Source organism: Henningerozyma blattae, chromosome 5 (assembly GCF_000315915.1).
Source record: "Henningerozyma blattae CBS 6284 chromosome 5, complete genome".
Lineage (NCBI taxonomy): Eukaryota > Fungi > Ascomycota > Saccharomycetes > Saccharomycetales > Saccharomycetaceae > Henningerozyma > Henningerozyma blattae.
This window is the reverse complement of record NC_020189.1, coordinates 422,589-437,675: the sequence shown is the minus strand read 5'-3', so window position 1 is coordinate 437,675 and position 15,087 is coordinate 422,589. Positions and strand designations below refer to the sequence as shown.

The 15,087-nt window shown below is 32.3% G+C and overlaps 5 protein-coding genes across 5 annotated transcripts in view; 2 read left to right on the top strand and 3 right to left on the bottom strand.

The window, feature by feature from the left end:
• Window position 1: 1 nt before the first annotated feature.
• Window positions 2–2,482, bottom strand: TBLA0E01770 (uncharacterized protein; the record flags this gene model as incomplete). The annotated part of the gene is made up of 1 exon (XM_004180704.1): window positions 2–2,482. One exon carries the CDS (start codon window positions 2,480–2,482, stop codon window positions 2–4), a length of 2,481 nt encoding a protein of 826 aa, XP_004180752.1.
• A 1,346-nt stretch (window positions 2,483–3,828) lies between these two features.
• Window positions 3,829–7,467, top strand: UBP7 (ubiquitin-specific protease UBP7; the record flags this gene model as incomplete). The annotated part of the gene is made up of 1 exon (XM_004180703.1): window positions 3,829–7,467. The coding sequence occupies one exon, from the start codon at window positions 3,829–3,831 to the stop codon at window positions 7,465–7,467; it is 3,639 nt and encodes a 1,212-aa protein (XP_004180751.1).
• A 554-nt stretch (window positions 7,468–8,021) lies between these two features.
• Window positions 8,022–10,019, bottom strand: GUT2 (glycerol-3-phosphate dehydrogenase; the record flags this gene model as incomplete). The annotated part of the gene is made up of 1 exon (XM_004180702.1): window positions 8,022–10,019. The coding sequence occupies one exon, from the start codon at window positions 10,017–10,019 to the stop codon at window positions 8,022–8,024; it is 1,998 nt and encodes a 665-aa protein (XP_004180750.1).
• Window positions 10,020–11,678: 1,659 nt separating this feature from the next.
• Window positions 11,679–12,806, bottom strand: IMP21 (Imp21p; the record flags this gene model as incomplete). The annotated part of the gene is made up of 1 exon (XM_004180701.1): window positions 11,679–12,806. The coding sequence occupies one exon, from the start codon at window positions 12,804–12,806 to the stop codon at window positions 11,679–11,681; it is 1,128 nt and encodes a 375-aa protein (XP_004180749.1).
• Window positions 12,807–14,616: 1,810 nt separating this feature from the next.
• TBLA0E01730 (uncharacterized protein) overlaps window positions 14,617–15,087 on the top strand; it is a gene marked incomplete at both ends in the record, with an annotated part of 5,463 nt that continues 4,992 nt past the window's right edge. The window contains one exon of the mRNA XM_004180700.1: window positions 14,617–15,087. This exon is cut by the window's right edge and continues 4,992 nt beyond it. Coding sequence (XP_004180748.1) covers window positions 14,617–15,087 — 471 coding nt within the window.

Sequence of the window (15,087 nt, the reverse complement as noted above, 5' to 3'; positions counted from 1 at the left end):
GTCAGCTACCATACCCAGTAATATCCTCCTCTTCCTCCTCATCTTCATACTCTTCATCTTCATCACCCGATTCTTGTTCTTCATAAAGCTGCTCATGTACATACCTGCTACCTCCATGAGAAATATGCTTATTGCCATCATAAAATTGAGTTCCTGGATTTGCTAGTCTTTGCTCGTTATCAAAAAAGTTGAAAAAAATCCCATAATCTTCTTCTAAGGCAGATGGAGCAAATTGAGGATTATCTGGAGTCGGTTGGCCCGCCAGATTTCTTAGATTTTCCCAGAAATCTGTGCCATCATCATCTTCTGCAGATGGAACACTATGTTTCCCATTACTTGCGTTAGTATCTGTTGGCGATTTAAATGGCATGTTTAACAAATTAAAATTATTTGATATATGAGGACGCCTTAAATTGAATTGTTCCTTTAAAGCTAACTCTGTATTAGAATTTAGTTGAGAATTATTAAAGCCTAGATGGTTGTTTGGAGAGTCTAGTGACCCTGTGTTATTTATAACTTGGGAAATTGAAGTATTAGGCCCTATAGGCGAGTGAATATTATTATTCTTTGGAAAACTATTGTTATTAGGGTTAGAATTATTAACAGGAGTAGATGATCCTGATGAAGATAGTTTTGGTTTTAAGTATGTTGTTAATTTGTTAAAATGTGACTTTCTGGAGTGGCCAAATCTCTCATATAGAGGCTCTCTTCCGTTATTCAAAGTATACTGCTTTGAGTCATCAGTGTTCGAATTAAAGGAGATATAAGGATTTGAGTTTTGATCTTGAAAAGAAGGGTGTATCATTAATGGATAAGTGATGCTTGGCCCCGGACTAAAAGATGTTGTTGGTGGTGAGGTTAAATGGAAATTTGGAGAAGTTAATGCGTTTGAATTATCAGTGGATTTATTATTACTATACTCACCAATATTCATAAAACTTGGTGATGGGCTTTGAGTATTCATTAAAGTTCTATTTTGTGAGATGGTATTAGTATGTGTATTTGTATTCATCTCTAGAGAGTGATTAGTTGATGTTGGTAATAATGAATTTGTATCTCTATGAACGCAATAATGTTGATGTATGTGCGAATTAATGACTATTTTCAGGGAATGCTTTTTAGCTTCATTGACTAAAGATGAAATTATACTCTCATTATTTAAAGTTTCTTGAGTAATGGTTTTCTCTTTCGAGTCCTTCAATGTTACAGTCCACTCTGGAGATGATTTATTATTAGGATTATTAAATGAATTTAAATTTGAAATACAAGAAATTCCGTCTGATGCGTATTGGGTATGGGAATGATAGAATGTATTTTCGATTTTATTATTTGTGTGAGAATTATCCTGTGTTGAGTTATTATTATGAATATTATGCGATGGTGACGATGTTGAGATATTATCGAGACCTCTAATTGATAATAATGCGTTCATGGGAATTGGGCTATTCCCTGTGCTATTAGCCATCATTGGACGATGAAATCTCCCGATGTTATTATTGTTCATATTATTCATCAAGTTATTAACGTGGCTTGCATTCATGGGGAGTGGCACAGATAAAGGTCTAATCAAATGTGGTGGAGAATTTGCTGGGGTTGTATTTTTGTTGGATATACTTAGATTAGTATTTTGCTGTAATAATCTGGTTGGTAGAGGCATTTCATGAGTGATAGAATTACTCATTGAATTTGAATTGTTTTGTGGTTGAGGTTGTGATGGAGACGGAGAATTGGAAGGGGGATTTTGATTAGTCTTTGTTAATTCTTGATGCTTTCTTACAGCTTCTGAAATTTTTGGATCTGCCTTATCACGCACGACTAAAGTAATAATTTTCCTCCAGCGATTTCTACAGGTCAGACTAGGCCTACATTCCATCTCTGAAGAGATTTGTCTCCATTTAGTTCCATACTGTTTCACTTTACTTATCAATAATAAATCCTCTTCTACGCTCCATTCTCGGAGTCTACCTTTACTATTAGGACCCAATACTTCAGTATATCGTTTGGCACATTGATCCTCAGTTCTACCTGGTATTTCTGCTGCAATGATCAACCAATGTGGACCATGTTTCTGGAAAGCTTTTAAAAGGATTTTATCTTCATCATCCGTCCATCGACCTCTTTTCAAATTGGGGTCTAATGAGGCAGTCCATCTTTTCTTCAAATCTTTACCACGCCTACGTGGCTCAACAAAATGTGCTTCTAATGAATCCCAATTTAATTGTTGAGAGACATCTGTTGAATGTTCTATAGATTTGATATCCTTAATACCATTGGGGAACCCCATCTCTATCAAAAGGGCTTGAACCAATCCGGTCAATTTTTTATCATCATCTTTTGACCAAACGTTCCTGCCAATCTTACGGTTAATTTGAAACCCTAAGGACTTAGTGACATCTAATGGATCAAATGAACCGCCTTTTTGAACAAAGGATTTCGAAAGTTTCCCATTACTCGACACATTTTTATTTCTTGAATTGGGCATATTGAATATAATTGAATATTCGTTTTGTTCCTATATTCCCACAATTTGTTTATGCTTTTTTTAGTTTTAGTGTATAATGTAATGAATATATTTCTAGGTTTATTTTTATTTGTGTATATTTTTTTTTCTATCCTTAATTCTATTATTATCTTTCTTTTCAAAAAAAATAAACTAACAACGCCATCAATAGAAGTTACTGATGGCACAAACACGTATTTTGGTGAGAGAATTTAGACTCCAACTTAAAGGTCTTTCTATAATAAGCATCTAAATAGATCCGATATACTTATTTCCAGTTTTAGACTAATCTCATCGATTTTGCTTATATACGTATTTTGTCAATTAACCGCATCAATAGTCATTTCTACCACACTACCAAATTTTGAAAAACTTCAAGAATTGTATCCCTAAACGGGAACTCCATAATACACGTGACAATTCAAAGTAACCCTGGGTATTGAGTAATAAAAATAGGGTTGATGTTCTACAATAACCCTAAAATATCACGTGCTATGTTTTTTCACCACGTGCCAAATATTTTTTAGTTGTTTTAATTTTTTTCATTTTTCATTTTTTTCCATGGAAATAAGGCCCATTTCGGATATCCGGATTATCTATAGCACCTTTAAAGGAAAAACATTTCCACGGTAAATTCTCGTAGAGACTGTGGCAAAGAAACCGTTGCAGCAACTTTTAGGGCAATAAGAACTCGGCAGCCCTTGAAAAATGAAATAGAGTGGAAAAGTGAAAAGTGTAGAAGTCTTAGTTTAAAAATAGATTGCTAGGGGATAAATGACTTTAAGAAATCAAAATTGGCCTAAATGCTAAATGTACTAATGTTTTAGTTTTTTTTTGTTTTTTTTTTTTTCTTATTTCTTGGCTTAGTTTCTTCTAAGACTAAAGGTAGAACGGTTGTAACTTTATTTGTAAAACATTTGTCAGTCTAACACATTAAAAAAAAGTGTGTTAAATGTGTTAAGCTTGTGTACAGCCCTCTTTACATTTTTTTTTCATCATATCCTTCCAACAACAGTATCCACAGAGATCTCATCGATAAGGAACTCAGATTGGAACAGAACTTAGTGTAATTGACAAATTTGCATAGTTCGTTTGTTTCATTTGCATCATTTTAATATTTAATATAAATATATTTTTTGCCTTTATTTTTAAATATTTTTTTTCCATCTCGTTTCCTTTGCATACTTTTAACATCCATTTGATTTATATCTTTATTGTGTGTGTGGCTGTGTTGCATTAACCAAAGTTTTACGGATATACCCTACAATAGGAGAAATACTACGATAAGATACAACTAAGTTATATTCAACTACCTTCCCGGTGAAAACATGAAAAGAACAAAGACATTACCAAACTATACCCCTGAATACTCTGATGAATTGCTACAATGTGTACAAGAGATTTATAATAATGAGTTCAAGACACATTATCCTCAGTTGAAGTTGGAGAAACTAATAGATCTGCTGGACCATAGTTCCTTTTTATTTGAAACATATACCAAGTCCTTAAGGGATTCTCATTTTGACGATGCCCTGTCTGCTTTCATTGTCGGATCTTTTTATATGTATTTCATTATACCGCAATCCACTCAATTTTTAACAAAGAACAGACATTATAGAATGTACCATGAATTAAAGAATCTATATGAAGATGAATTAAATATGACAAACGTTCTTTCCATGGTAAAGACAGAAATTACAAAGATTTTAGATAGTAATTATAAATCACAGAATGAGAGTTCTAATAATTTATTTGTAGATTCTAAGTTTATTAGGCGTGAAAGAGCATTTTCTGTACCAAATGCTTCAAATCCTTTCTCCTTAATGAATGATACTTCGTTGGATTCTCAATTAGACAATAGTATGGACACATTAAACACTTCTTCAACCACAGTTTTAAGTAATAAGGGCACTTCAGCTGGCCCATCATTTTCAAACAATAGTGTAACCCCTAATCCAACTTTCCGTATAACTCTAGCTAAAGATGCGAATAATATGTCCGCAAATGGCAATAATAGCAATAGTAATAGCGGCATCAACTCAAGCCTACAATTACCAAGGTATCAATATACCAATGAAGTCCATAGTGATGTAGAATATTCAATAGAAGACACAGACGAATCTTCTCCTTTATGGACTGCGCCACAATTGGATTCTAAAAATCAATTGAAATTAGCACCTGACGCAGGAAACCCACAAATAGTTGATGACGCTTATTCAAATCAATTACCATCTGTAACAAGAGTATTATCAAATATAAGAAGAAATCAACCAAAACAAAGCAAACTATCTTTAAATACCAATACTAATTCACCAAGAAGTATTATATCCCAAACTCCAACTTCACCCACTTCCAGAAATATTCCTTATACTAATAGTCACAACAACAACACCAATAGTAATAATAATAGTAGTAGTACTTATATACATTCTGCATCGAGTTTTGATTCGTCAAATGATATCTTTAAAGATGCCTTAGCTAATAATCTAAACTCTAAAATCAACAACTCCCCAACTAACATCTACAATCATGGTTTGACAATAAACACTAAGGATGTAGAAGAAGATGAAGAGGAAGATGATTTTGCTGAAACAAACCCCTATCATTCTTCCTCTGTAAAAGAATTCCCAAGAAAAAAATCCCCAACTCCACTTAAATCACCGGTAGATAGATCAGTTACTCATAGAAAGGATTCTTACCATTCCGTTTATATGTTCAACGATTCCAATGAAGATAATAATAATCATGGTTATGATGAAACAAGTGAATATATTGAATCCCTAGAACACATTCAAAAACAAGATGTTATTACATGCCCAGAATTATTTTCATTATTATCAAACAATGTTGAACGTGAAAAAGTTTTATTGATTGATTTAAGATTCCCTGAAAGATTTGTCAAAAATCATATCGTTGCTCCAAATATTTTGCAATTAAACCCTAAATTATTATGGGATGATACCACAAATACACCTGTTTATACAGCTGAGAAATTAGAGCAAATTATTAACAACCCTCTTTTTTCTAAGAGAGATACGTTTAAATACGTAGTTTATTATTCAGATATGAAAACTTATATGAATATGACTTTTGATTATTTATTTACCTTATTTTATTTACTGGTTACGTGCACATCAAAACCTGTAAAATCTTTACCAACAAGTTTATTAGGTGGGTACGAAAAATGGTACAAAGTTATTAATTCATATGTTAATCAATATAGTATAACAATGAATGATTATGTTTATAGAAAGGATGCCGGTGCCAGCGCAGGAAGACCATTGAATAATAATGAAAAGCCTAAAATGGAAATTTGGACACCACCTCAATTACCAATTAGAATAAGGAAAAGAGCCCCACCACCACCACCATCTTCTTTACCGAAACCAAATAGCGGTAAAATGCCTCCTCCGCTACCACCAAAGATCAATTTGCACGGTAATCCTTCTCTTCCTCCAATTCATAGTCCCTTAGAAAATCAAGTTCATTCTCTTGATACTCATAAGCAGAATGGGGCTATACATCGTCATTTTTCAATCCCTATCTTAGAAAAAAGTGAAAATGACTATGTTTCCCTGTCAATTACAGGTTTAAGAAATTTGGGCAATACATGCTATATTAATAGTATGCTACAATGTTTGTTTGCAACAACCGAATTTCGAAATATTTTCTTATCTCATAAGTATGAAAAATATATGGATCACGATATCCCCACTAATCAGAGGTTATCAAAATCTTTCAATATGCTGTTTAAAAAAATGTACATGAATGGGGGTTGCTCTGTTGTTCCTACAGGATTTTTAAAGACTTGTAATATTTTAAGACCTGATTTAAGAATCCCAGATGATCAGCAAGATACACAGGAATTTCTAATGTTAATATTGGACAGATTACATGACGAACTGTCCAATCAGCATGAAGTTAAATTAGATTATCCAGACCTTGTAGATTATGATGTAGATGATATGGAGGTCCAGCCTGGGCAGTACATTAAATGGTATAATGAATCAGTGAAATCAAATGGACTTTCTCCAATAGATCATGTCTTCCAAGGCCAAACAGAAGATGGCCTTGTCTGCCAAAGATGCGGCTGTTCTTCATTTACATATTCTACATTTTACATCCTTTCATTAGCAATTCCAAAGGCATCTACAAATGCATTTGGGAAAATTAAACGTGTAAATTTAGAAGACTGTATTAAGATGTTCACCAATGATGAAATTCTTTCCGATGAGAATGCTTGGGATTGTCCAAGATGTGGCTCTGCGGCACCAAAACAAGAGCCAATTCATAGACATAGAGAAAAGAAGCACATCCATGATATTTCACCGCCTCCACGTAGTCCCTCAAGTCCCGAGCCAAGAAGTAAAAGATTCTTTTTGTTAAACGCACCTAGAGAAGTTGTAAGATCTTATTCACCTTTAAGAATTTTACCAGGTGGTCGACATTCGTTTGATAAGCCAAGAGAATTAAAAGAGCATTATTCAAGGAGTGCTGATGAAAATTTGTCTGATGATAAAGAAAATCAAAATCATACTACACCAAATGGTCGTGCGGGACGTGTAAGACATTATTCCGGTAAAATGGTTACAATTAAGAGTGTAAATTTTGTAAAGGCTCCTAGAATTTTAGTTATTCATCTTTCTAGATTTTATTATGATTTAACCAAGAAAAATAATACAGTTATTACATACCCATTGCATTTGAATATCTCACTGAAAAATGGAGAAGTTGCTAGATATAAGTTATATGGTTTAGTAAATCATACGGGTACTCTAGTGAGTGGGCATTATACATCCTTAGTTAATAAAGATACAGATCATGAATTAGGCAGCGAGAAGCAAAAATGGTTTTATTTTGATGACGAAATTGTTAAAGAGGAAAAAAACCACGGAGACATTGAAGGAGGGGTAACCAGCATTTCAAGTAGTCATGTTTATGTTCTATTTTACCAACGAATTAAATAGTTTTCTTTATATTTCATCACAAGCACCTTGTGATCTGAATTTTCTGTCATTTTTATTTTAGAGGAATACGAATAAAAGATTGAAACTCAATATTTTTTTACTATAACAAATGTTTAAAAAAGATAACTGAAGGAAGCTGAAGAGATAAAAATGAAGAATTTAGATGTAGAGTATATAACATTTTATAAAACAATATATTACTACTTGAAAACTTAATGCTTTTTTAATTGTTTACATATTAAAACAGTTCAAAATACACAATAATTATATTTTTCTTCGTTAATTGGTAAATAAATTTATTTATATAATGAAATCCTTAAATTTTTACATATAAAAAATGTTAAATCATCACAAATATTAAAAATTGAATTCTTTTAGAAAAATCTGACCATTAAATATTAAGTTTGAATGAAGTTACTTTTCTTAATTAGAATATTATTTATTTAATTTTTTTTTTTTTGATTTTTTTTTTGAAATTTGATTCCAAACAATAGCAAGGTTAGGTATCTTTTAAAAAGAGTAAACGTTAAATAATATTAGTTTTATTTTTAGAATTAAACACCTAAAGTTTTAATATATTCCTTGGATTTTTTGATTTCAAGAGATCTCTTTTCAGAATCCCAATTTAATTCATCACCCATGATAGAAACAGTACCTTCAACAGCATTCATTGCTTCCTTAGCATCTAGGAAACCAAATCTTGTTCTTCTCAATAAGAAATCTAAAGCAGTTCTTGAATATTCATTATCTATACAGTATTTTACTTCTGCTACAGTGTAAGGATATCTTAATGCTTGGAAGTCAACATTTCCTAAAATTTCATTATGTTCTTTACCAGCTAAGGTAACAGGTAATTCATTCTTTTTGTCTTTCTTTAACAATTCGCAAATAATTGGAGCTCTTGTACCATAATTTTCAGATAAATATTTCGATAAGCTGGATGGAATATGATACTTTTGCGATAATAAAGCGGCAGTATTTGGAGTCCAATTTTCACCACCCGATAAAATCAAGTCTTTTGTGACTGAAGGTTTGTTTGGTAACTGTCCAACTTTGATAGCTTCATCAATGGTTTCTTCGGCCATTCTTCTGTAAGTAGTCCATTTACCACCAGCAATAGTAACTAGATTATTCTCTGAGGTAAAAATGAAATGGGATCTAACCAAACCTTGAGTAGAATCATCACCCTTAGAATTTGGTGATAACTTTCTTGGATCTCTCACCAAAGGTCTGATACCAGCCCAAGCACTTAAAACATCTTCTCTTTTTACAGGGAATTTACAATAATGTTGCAATTCAGATAAAATATCTTCAATATCAGCTTCAGTAGCTACAGGATTTTCAGGAACTTTTTTCATTGGAATATCAGTAGTACCAGCTAGAACTTTATCTTGCCATGGTAAGAAAAACATAACTCTACCATCAGCCGTCTTAACGTCTAAGATACCCATGTCCTTTGGACAGTAATAAGAAGGTAAGATGATATGAACACCAGCAGATGGAACAACCATCTTAGGATTGTCAACAGCTATTCTTGATAAATTATCATGATCAATTGAAGGTAATTTAGAAGTATCTATATTAGCTTTATCAAATATGTCAGGGTAACCAGATTTATTACGATCCATTTGCAAGATATTGTCACTGAAGGGACCTGTAGAATTGACTACTACCTTTGCCATAACATCATATTTCTTGTCAGTTTCACGATCTCTTACTGTTGCACCTTGAATTTTCCCAGTCTTTGGATCTTTAATCAATTTTTCCACTTCCATGTAATTCAAAACAGTAGCACCATTTTCAATTGCGGTGACAGCTAAACTAACATTCATTCTTGCATCATTGAAGGAACCATCGTGGTAAACTAAAGCAGCTTTCAATTTTGGTACATCTAACATTGGTGCAATTTGGCCAGCAGAAGTCTTCGATAACAAATAAGCAGATTTTAAGTTTTGAGAACCAGCAAAGAAATCATACATCTTACAACCTGCGTAGAAATATGGGACTTCCCAATAATTATAGACAGGAATCATAATTGGCAATATTTTACATAAATGAGGAGCAGTTTGTAACATATGTTTTCTTTCATTCAAAGCTTCGATAACCAAATCTAATTGAGCCTTTGATAATTGGAAAACAGCCTTTTCCAAATATCTAACCCCACCATGAGCCATTTTTGTCGACTTTGAAGAAGTTGCGGATGCAAAATCATTCATTTCCATCAAAGCTACATTCAAACCTCTTGTAGAAGCATCAACAGCACAACCAGTACCAGTGGCACCACCACCAATAATTAAAACATCAAATTTCTTGGTCTTTTCTAAATTAGAAAGCAATTCGCTTCTGGAAGGTGGCTTATAAGAACCATTGGCAATCTTTTGCAAATCTTCTTCAGAATTCAAACTTGTCTTCAATGGCTTTGTATCAGAATATAGCAATGAAGATTGATTCAAATAAAAATGATTGTAAGTTAGTAAGGACCCTGATGCGACGGTCAATATCGCAAGAGTAGTTTTCAAAGGTCTTGAAACCCTAGACAGACGACTGTACATTGGATATCGATATGAAATTAAAGTTGATGAAAAAAGTTATAATTGCTTGTTATTTTTGACAACAATAATAATATTATTAAACACGGAGGCTCCCTTAAAAAAATTGCGAAAGCCTAAGGTGTCTTCCAAATTACGTTGGCAAGGATTAATTGAGTAATGTTGTTTCCAACTCGTAAACTGCTTTTGTGTAACATTCGATTGATAGATTGTTTCTTGTCACGATTGTAGAGGATTTTTATACTTTTTCTTTTCCATTGCCTTTGTTCGATTATCAGCTCGCACCCCACAAACAAAGCGTGAACTTGCTCGAGTAACCACTGAATCTCGGAGTTTAGCACTTTTAACTTGTCAGTCGCTCCAAATAACAAAAAAAAAAAAATAAAAATAAAATAAAATAAAATAAAATAAAGCGTGGCAATTGTTTCTCATTCATCATTTATTGACCATTCACCATTTAGCGACCTTTCATTCCCTGTATGGTGATTATTTAGTAACATAACGGGTCATTAGATCCAGGCACAAATATAACACCATCAGAAGAGCACTTTGCGGTGTGTCAATTTGTGCTGAAAATAAAAACTTTTTTGACAGTCGGATTAAGACAGCAGATGCTGAACAGCGGATGCAATAGGCAACTTAATTCTAGGGAAGGCATAAGGCAAAGCGTAAGAGAAAACGTAAAAACAAGTACCCGATGAGAGAATAAATCGTGGGGGGACGCTGCAGGGCTGACGTGCCTGGCGTACTTTATTTGGAGCGTTGTGTGTCTTGCTTGTTTGTTTATGTTGGGGACAGTGGAGGCATAATGTGGTCCATAGTAGTTGCAATGGAATTGTACCCTGTACAACATGCAGCACACGACGTACAGTACGCAATGTACAATGCGACGTGAGAAAAGCAAGTTACATCCAAGTGAGACAAAATAGTCAAGGTACTCTTGTGAAACACAAAGAGAAAGAAACTTGACGTTTCCCCAGGCTAGTAATCCTGGTAACAAAAAGCATAAACTCTATGTAACCAGACACATTGATCTAAAGTTAAGCAAAAGTTGTTTTTACGTGTTTATTCGTTATATTGGGATCTCGTGAGAGATTTTCAAATCAATTTAGGTTGATACCGAAATAGACCTTTTCTGCATTTTTCGGATACATTGATATAACGCTGTACCATGAATAGATATATCATCGTCCGATACAATCCGATCTTAATGGCTAAAACTATTGGGAAAGATTCATTAAGAAATATGGGGATATTCATCTAATTTATTCTTGATTGTAGTAATTCAAGGCAACCTAATTGTATTATATCAAGAAACAGCCTGGGATGAAAGGTTCTCATTTAGGCAAAAATCAAATAGGATATGCATCCAAGATATAATATATGTAATATATATATATATATATATATTTATGTGGATTATAATATGTACTGGGAAATATAGATACAGATTTAAAGATTCTGCTAAACAATACGTGTCTGGGACATATGCAAATATGTCCTATTATAGGTTCCACATTTACAAACACGTTTGCACGGCATGGTGATAAAGTTCGTGCTCACTTGCCTCGAATTTGGTATTCACAGAACACCATCAAATTGTCTCGTTATAGATAGATTTCCAATTGCTCTTTATCTGGGTAGTTGTGTATGTATTTCTACCTATTGGACTATTCTTTTTTTCAGTTTCTTTCTTACAATCAACATTGGTATGGAAGATACAAAGTTTTGCAACCCTGAAAGAATCATCGTCAACGAACAACATAGCATACTAATATCCAAACCGTGTATTAATTCATTCAAGAAATGTTTTGGATATGGATGTGTCAATGAGACCATCATTATTTCAGCATCATCAATTATAGTGCTCGCAGCATCTAAGAGATGTAATACATGCCTTCTCATTCTAAAGACGTTATCACTTAGTTGTTTTTCAGGGATCTTCTTGTTATTACCTTCCCAATGAACTAAGTATATCATATCACCATTTTTAATAATTGATCCAATCAAGTAAGCTAACGCATATGTAGATTCACTGCTTAAATCAGAATATAATAAATAAGACTTCCCGTCTGCTGAGCAGCCTTTACCTTTTGAATAGCCTTCGATCGCACGAGCATACCCATTGTCTAACTTTATTAGATTAATACCTTCATTCTCTTTACCTTTCACTTGAGATTCATAATTACGAATCCATTTCTTACCACCTTCCAAAGTCAAATTGATATATGTACAGAAGTTTGGTAAAATCTTGTTACCTTGTTCAAATTGGAATTCTTCATCCAACTCGGCTTCATTTTCAATATCGCTTACTTGTTCTTCGTCAGAAATCTCATTTTCCAATGATAAAGCATCTTTAATCTGTTGTAAATTTAAATTACTCTCATTATCAGCATCTAATTCATCTTCCTTATCGTTATTGTCATCATCATCATTATTATTGGCAGAAAGTGGATCATTATCATCTCCATTTTCTCTATTTTTAGATCTACCGCGATCTTTAGAACCATTCTTCTTATCATCACTGCCATTAATCAGAATTAATCTCATGGAGGGATCTTTTCTAAGAACAGTCCATTTTAAAAATTCTTCGTCCCTAACTCTACTAGAAGCTCTACTTCTTGATCTTGAAATACTACTTCCACCGGTTGCACTTCTAGATGTATTGGTTTTGTCCTTAAATCTCTTTTTACTACGACCTCTATCATTCTCAATTTGTTCTGAATCAAATTGAACAGCTGTCCCTGTTCCTTCTGGAGTAGTCAGTAATATGCCCCTATGTTGAGACATTTTTGTATTTTAGTTTTATTAGATAGTGAATAATCTTTCCAATAGAATATTATTTTATTATTTTACCTAAAAAACGAAAAATTATTTCCACTGACAGATAATTTTGTTTACTTGTTATATTTTGTTATATAATCAATCTGTTTTTTTTTTAAAAAAAAATCAGTATCTAGTCCATAAAGTTAAAGGGAGGAGCATTGTATGTAATAAATAAACATATATACGATTAGCTATTGGCTTTTCCTTTTTTTTTAAGTTTAATTATTTTAATTTAGTTGAAAAAGAACCGAACCCGAATTGTAAACCTCTCAATATTGACTAAAGCGGAAACTAAAAAAGCAATAAAGCGCAATACAGTACACAAAAGCAATGCAACTTTTAAATGTAAACTTAAGTTTTGATATAATTATAGATAAAACTAATATTAAAGGGATTTATGTAATGATGATATTTTAACTTTTAAAATAAAGATTATTACCTTTATCAAAACTAATTTAAATTGTCAGGAATGGTTAAAAATCTTAGTATGTAACGTTAACACCAGCTCACTCCTATAATATTAATGAAATTCGTAAATACACCTATATCTTTTGATGTGGTAGTGTCACTAATTCAGTTAATGCCACAACTTCTTAAAATTTTAGTACTAGCTCTGTCAAAGTCGTAATATATTGAAGCTCAACCTCAATTAAAATACTGTTAATATAGAATTAAGAAAAAAGTTTCTTAGATTGACCCATATTATCTGCCATCTCCCATAATAATATAGATAGTTATATAACACTTTCCTCTTGAACACCACTAATCCATGACTTTGAATTAGTTATTTCTATTAGACTATTATTGAACATATTTTGGTTGCATTAATAAAAGCTACTAATAGGTCTCTCATTATTTTTCTGTTACCCTTCTTTTTGCAGAAAAGAAATATGCAAAGACTACCGTTACTTCTAATCTAAGTACTTTTTTAACTCTTACATTTTTTCCAAAAAAGATTAATATTTCTTTATAAACTTAAATAATAAAGAAATTATATCATTAACTTTTTGACCGTGATGAATAAATCACCATATTTTACATAAAACAAAGTGATCACTTTTTTATTAAGTTGCAATAAGTAAGAAATTTATCAAATACATCTCATTGTCGTAAATGAAACATATAGATAGCTGATAAATTACAGCTTAGTCTAGTATTACTCCCATTATGCCTTTTAGGAATAATTATATAAACTTTTTAAAACCTGGGTTTCCCTACCAAGAATATAGCAGGAAACTAAGATTCACAGTAATAATAGAAACAAGCATATTCATAATACTTCTCCTTTACATTCGTAGGTACCTTTGAAAAGTTAATATTTGAAGCGAAATATTAGATTCAAAATATAATATTTCTTGGCAAAATTTGAAATTATTTCTAAAAGGGACAATTAAATATTCCTAGAAGAAAAAATGTTAAATGCTTTTATTATTTAACTTACGACTGAACCTACTAAGAATCTATTGATTTTAAATACTGAGGTAATGAATTCCTTAATCTAAAAATGTTTACCTTCTATCATTCCTAGTTTCCTAGCTTAGATGATCTTTCTCGTACCTCATGACGTTATTTTTGAAACGGATCCGCGAAACTAAGGATTTTAAATTTTATGAAAAATAAAGCAAATCCTGCTGCGTTGAAACGTAGTCCAGACGTTAAAAAACTTGCAAAATAGCATATTTTAGTGCAAAGAGATTGCTATATAACGAGTAATTGATCATTTATATTAAGAATAATATCCAAAGTCGCAATTGCCTCCTGCTAAGAAGCTATCATGGGTGAATCAGATGGCAACGGAACTTCTGAAGCAGATACTTTAGATTCAAGTTTCAAGAATTCCAATTCTGAAAATAGGCATGATTCAACTATTTTACTACAAATTAGTTCAATATTAGATGTACCATTAGAAAAATTGCATACTACTGATTACGACTTGATCCTTGCAGTGAAAGACAAATTGGATGAATTAAGGAATTCAAAAGATCAATCTAATGTAGTTTCAAACGATATAAATGAATTGCAAACCTTGGCTGATAATAAGTTAACGAGTCTTGGTGGAAAATTAGCTACAGTTGAAACTGAAAAGAAAGAATTAATTGATAAGGTCAATGGATATGAGACTCAATTCAATGAGTTAAAAATAAAAAATGAAGGTTTGAATCTTAAAGTAAGTAATTTAAACATCGAGTTAGAAAATTGGAAAAATAATTCAAATAACTTTGAGACAGAAAAATTAAATTATGTA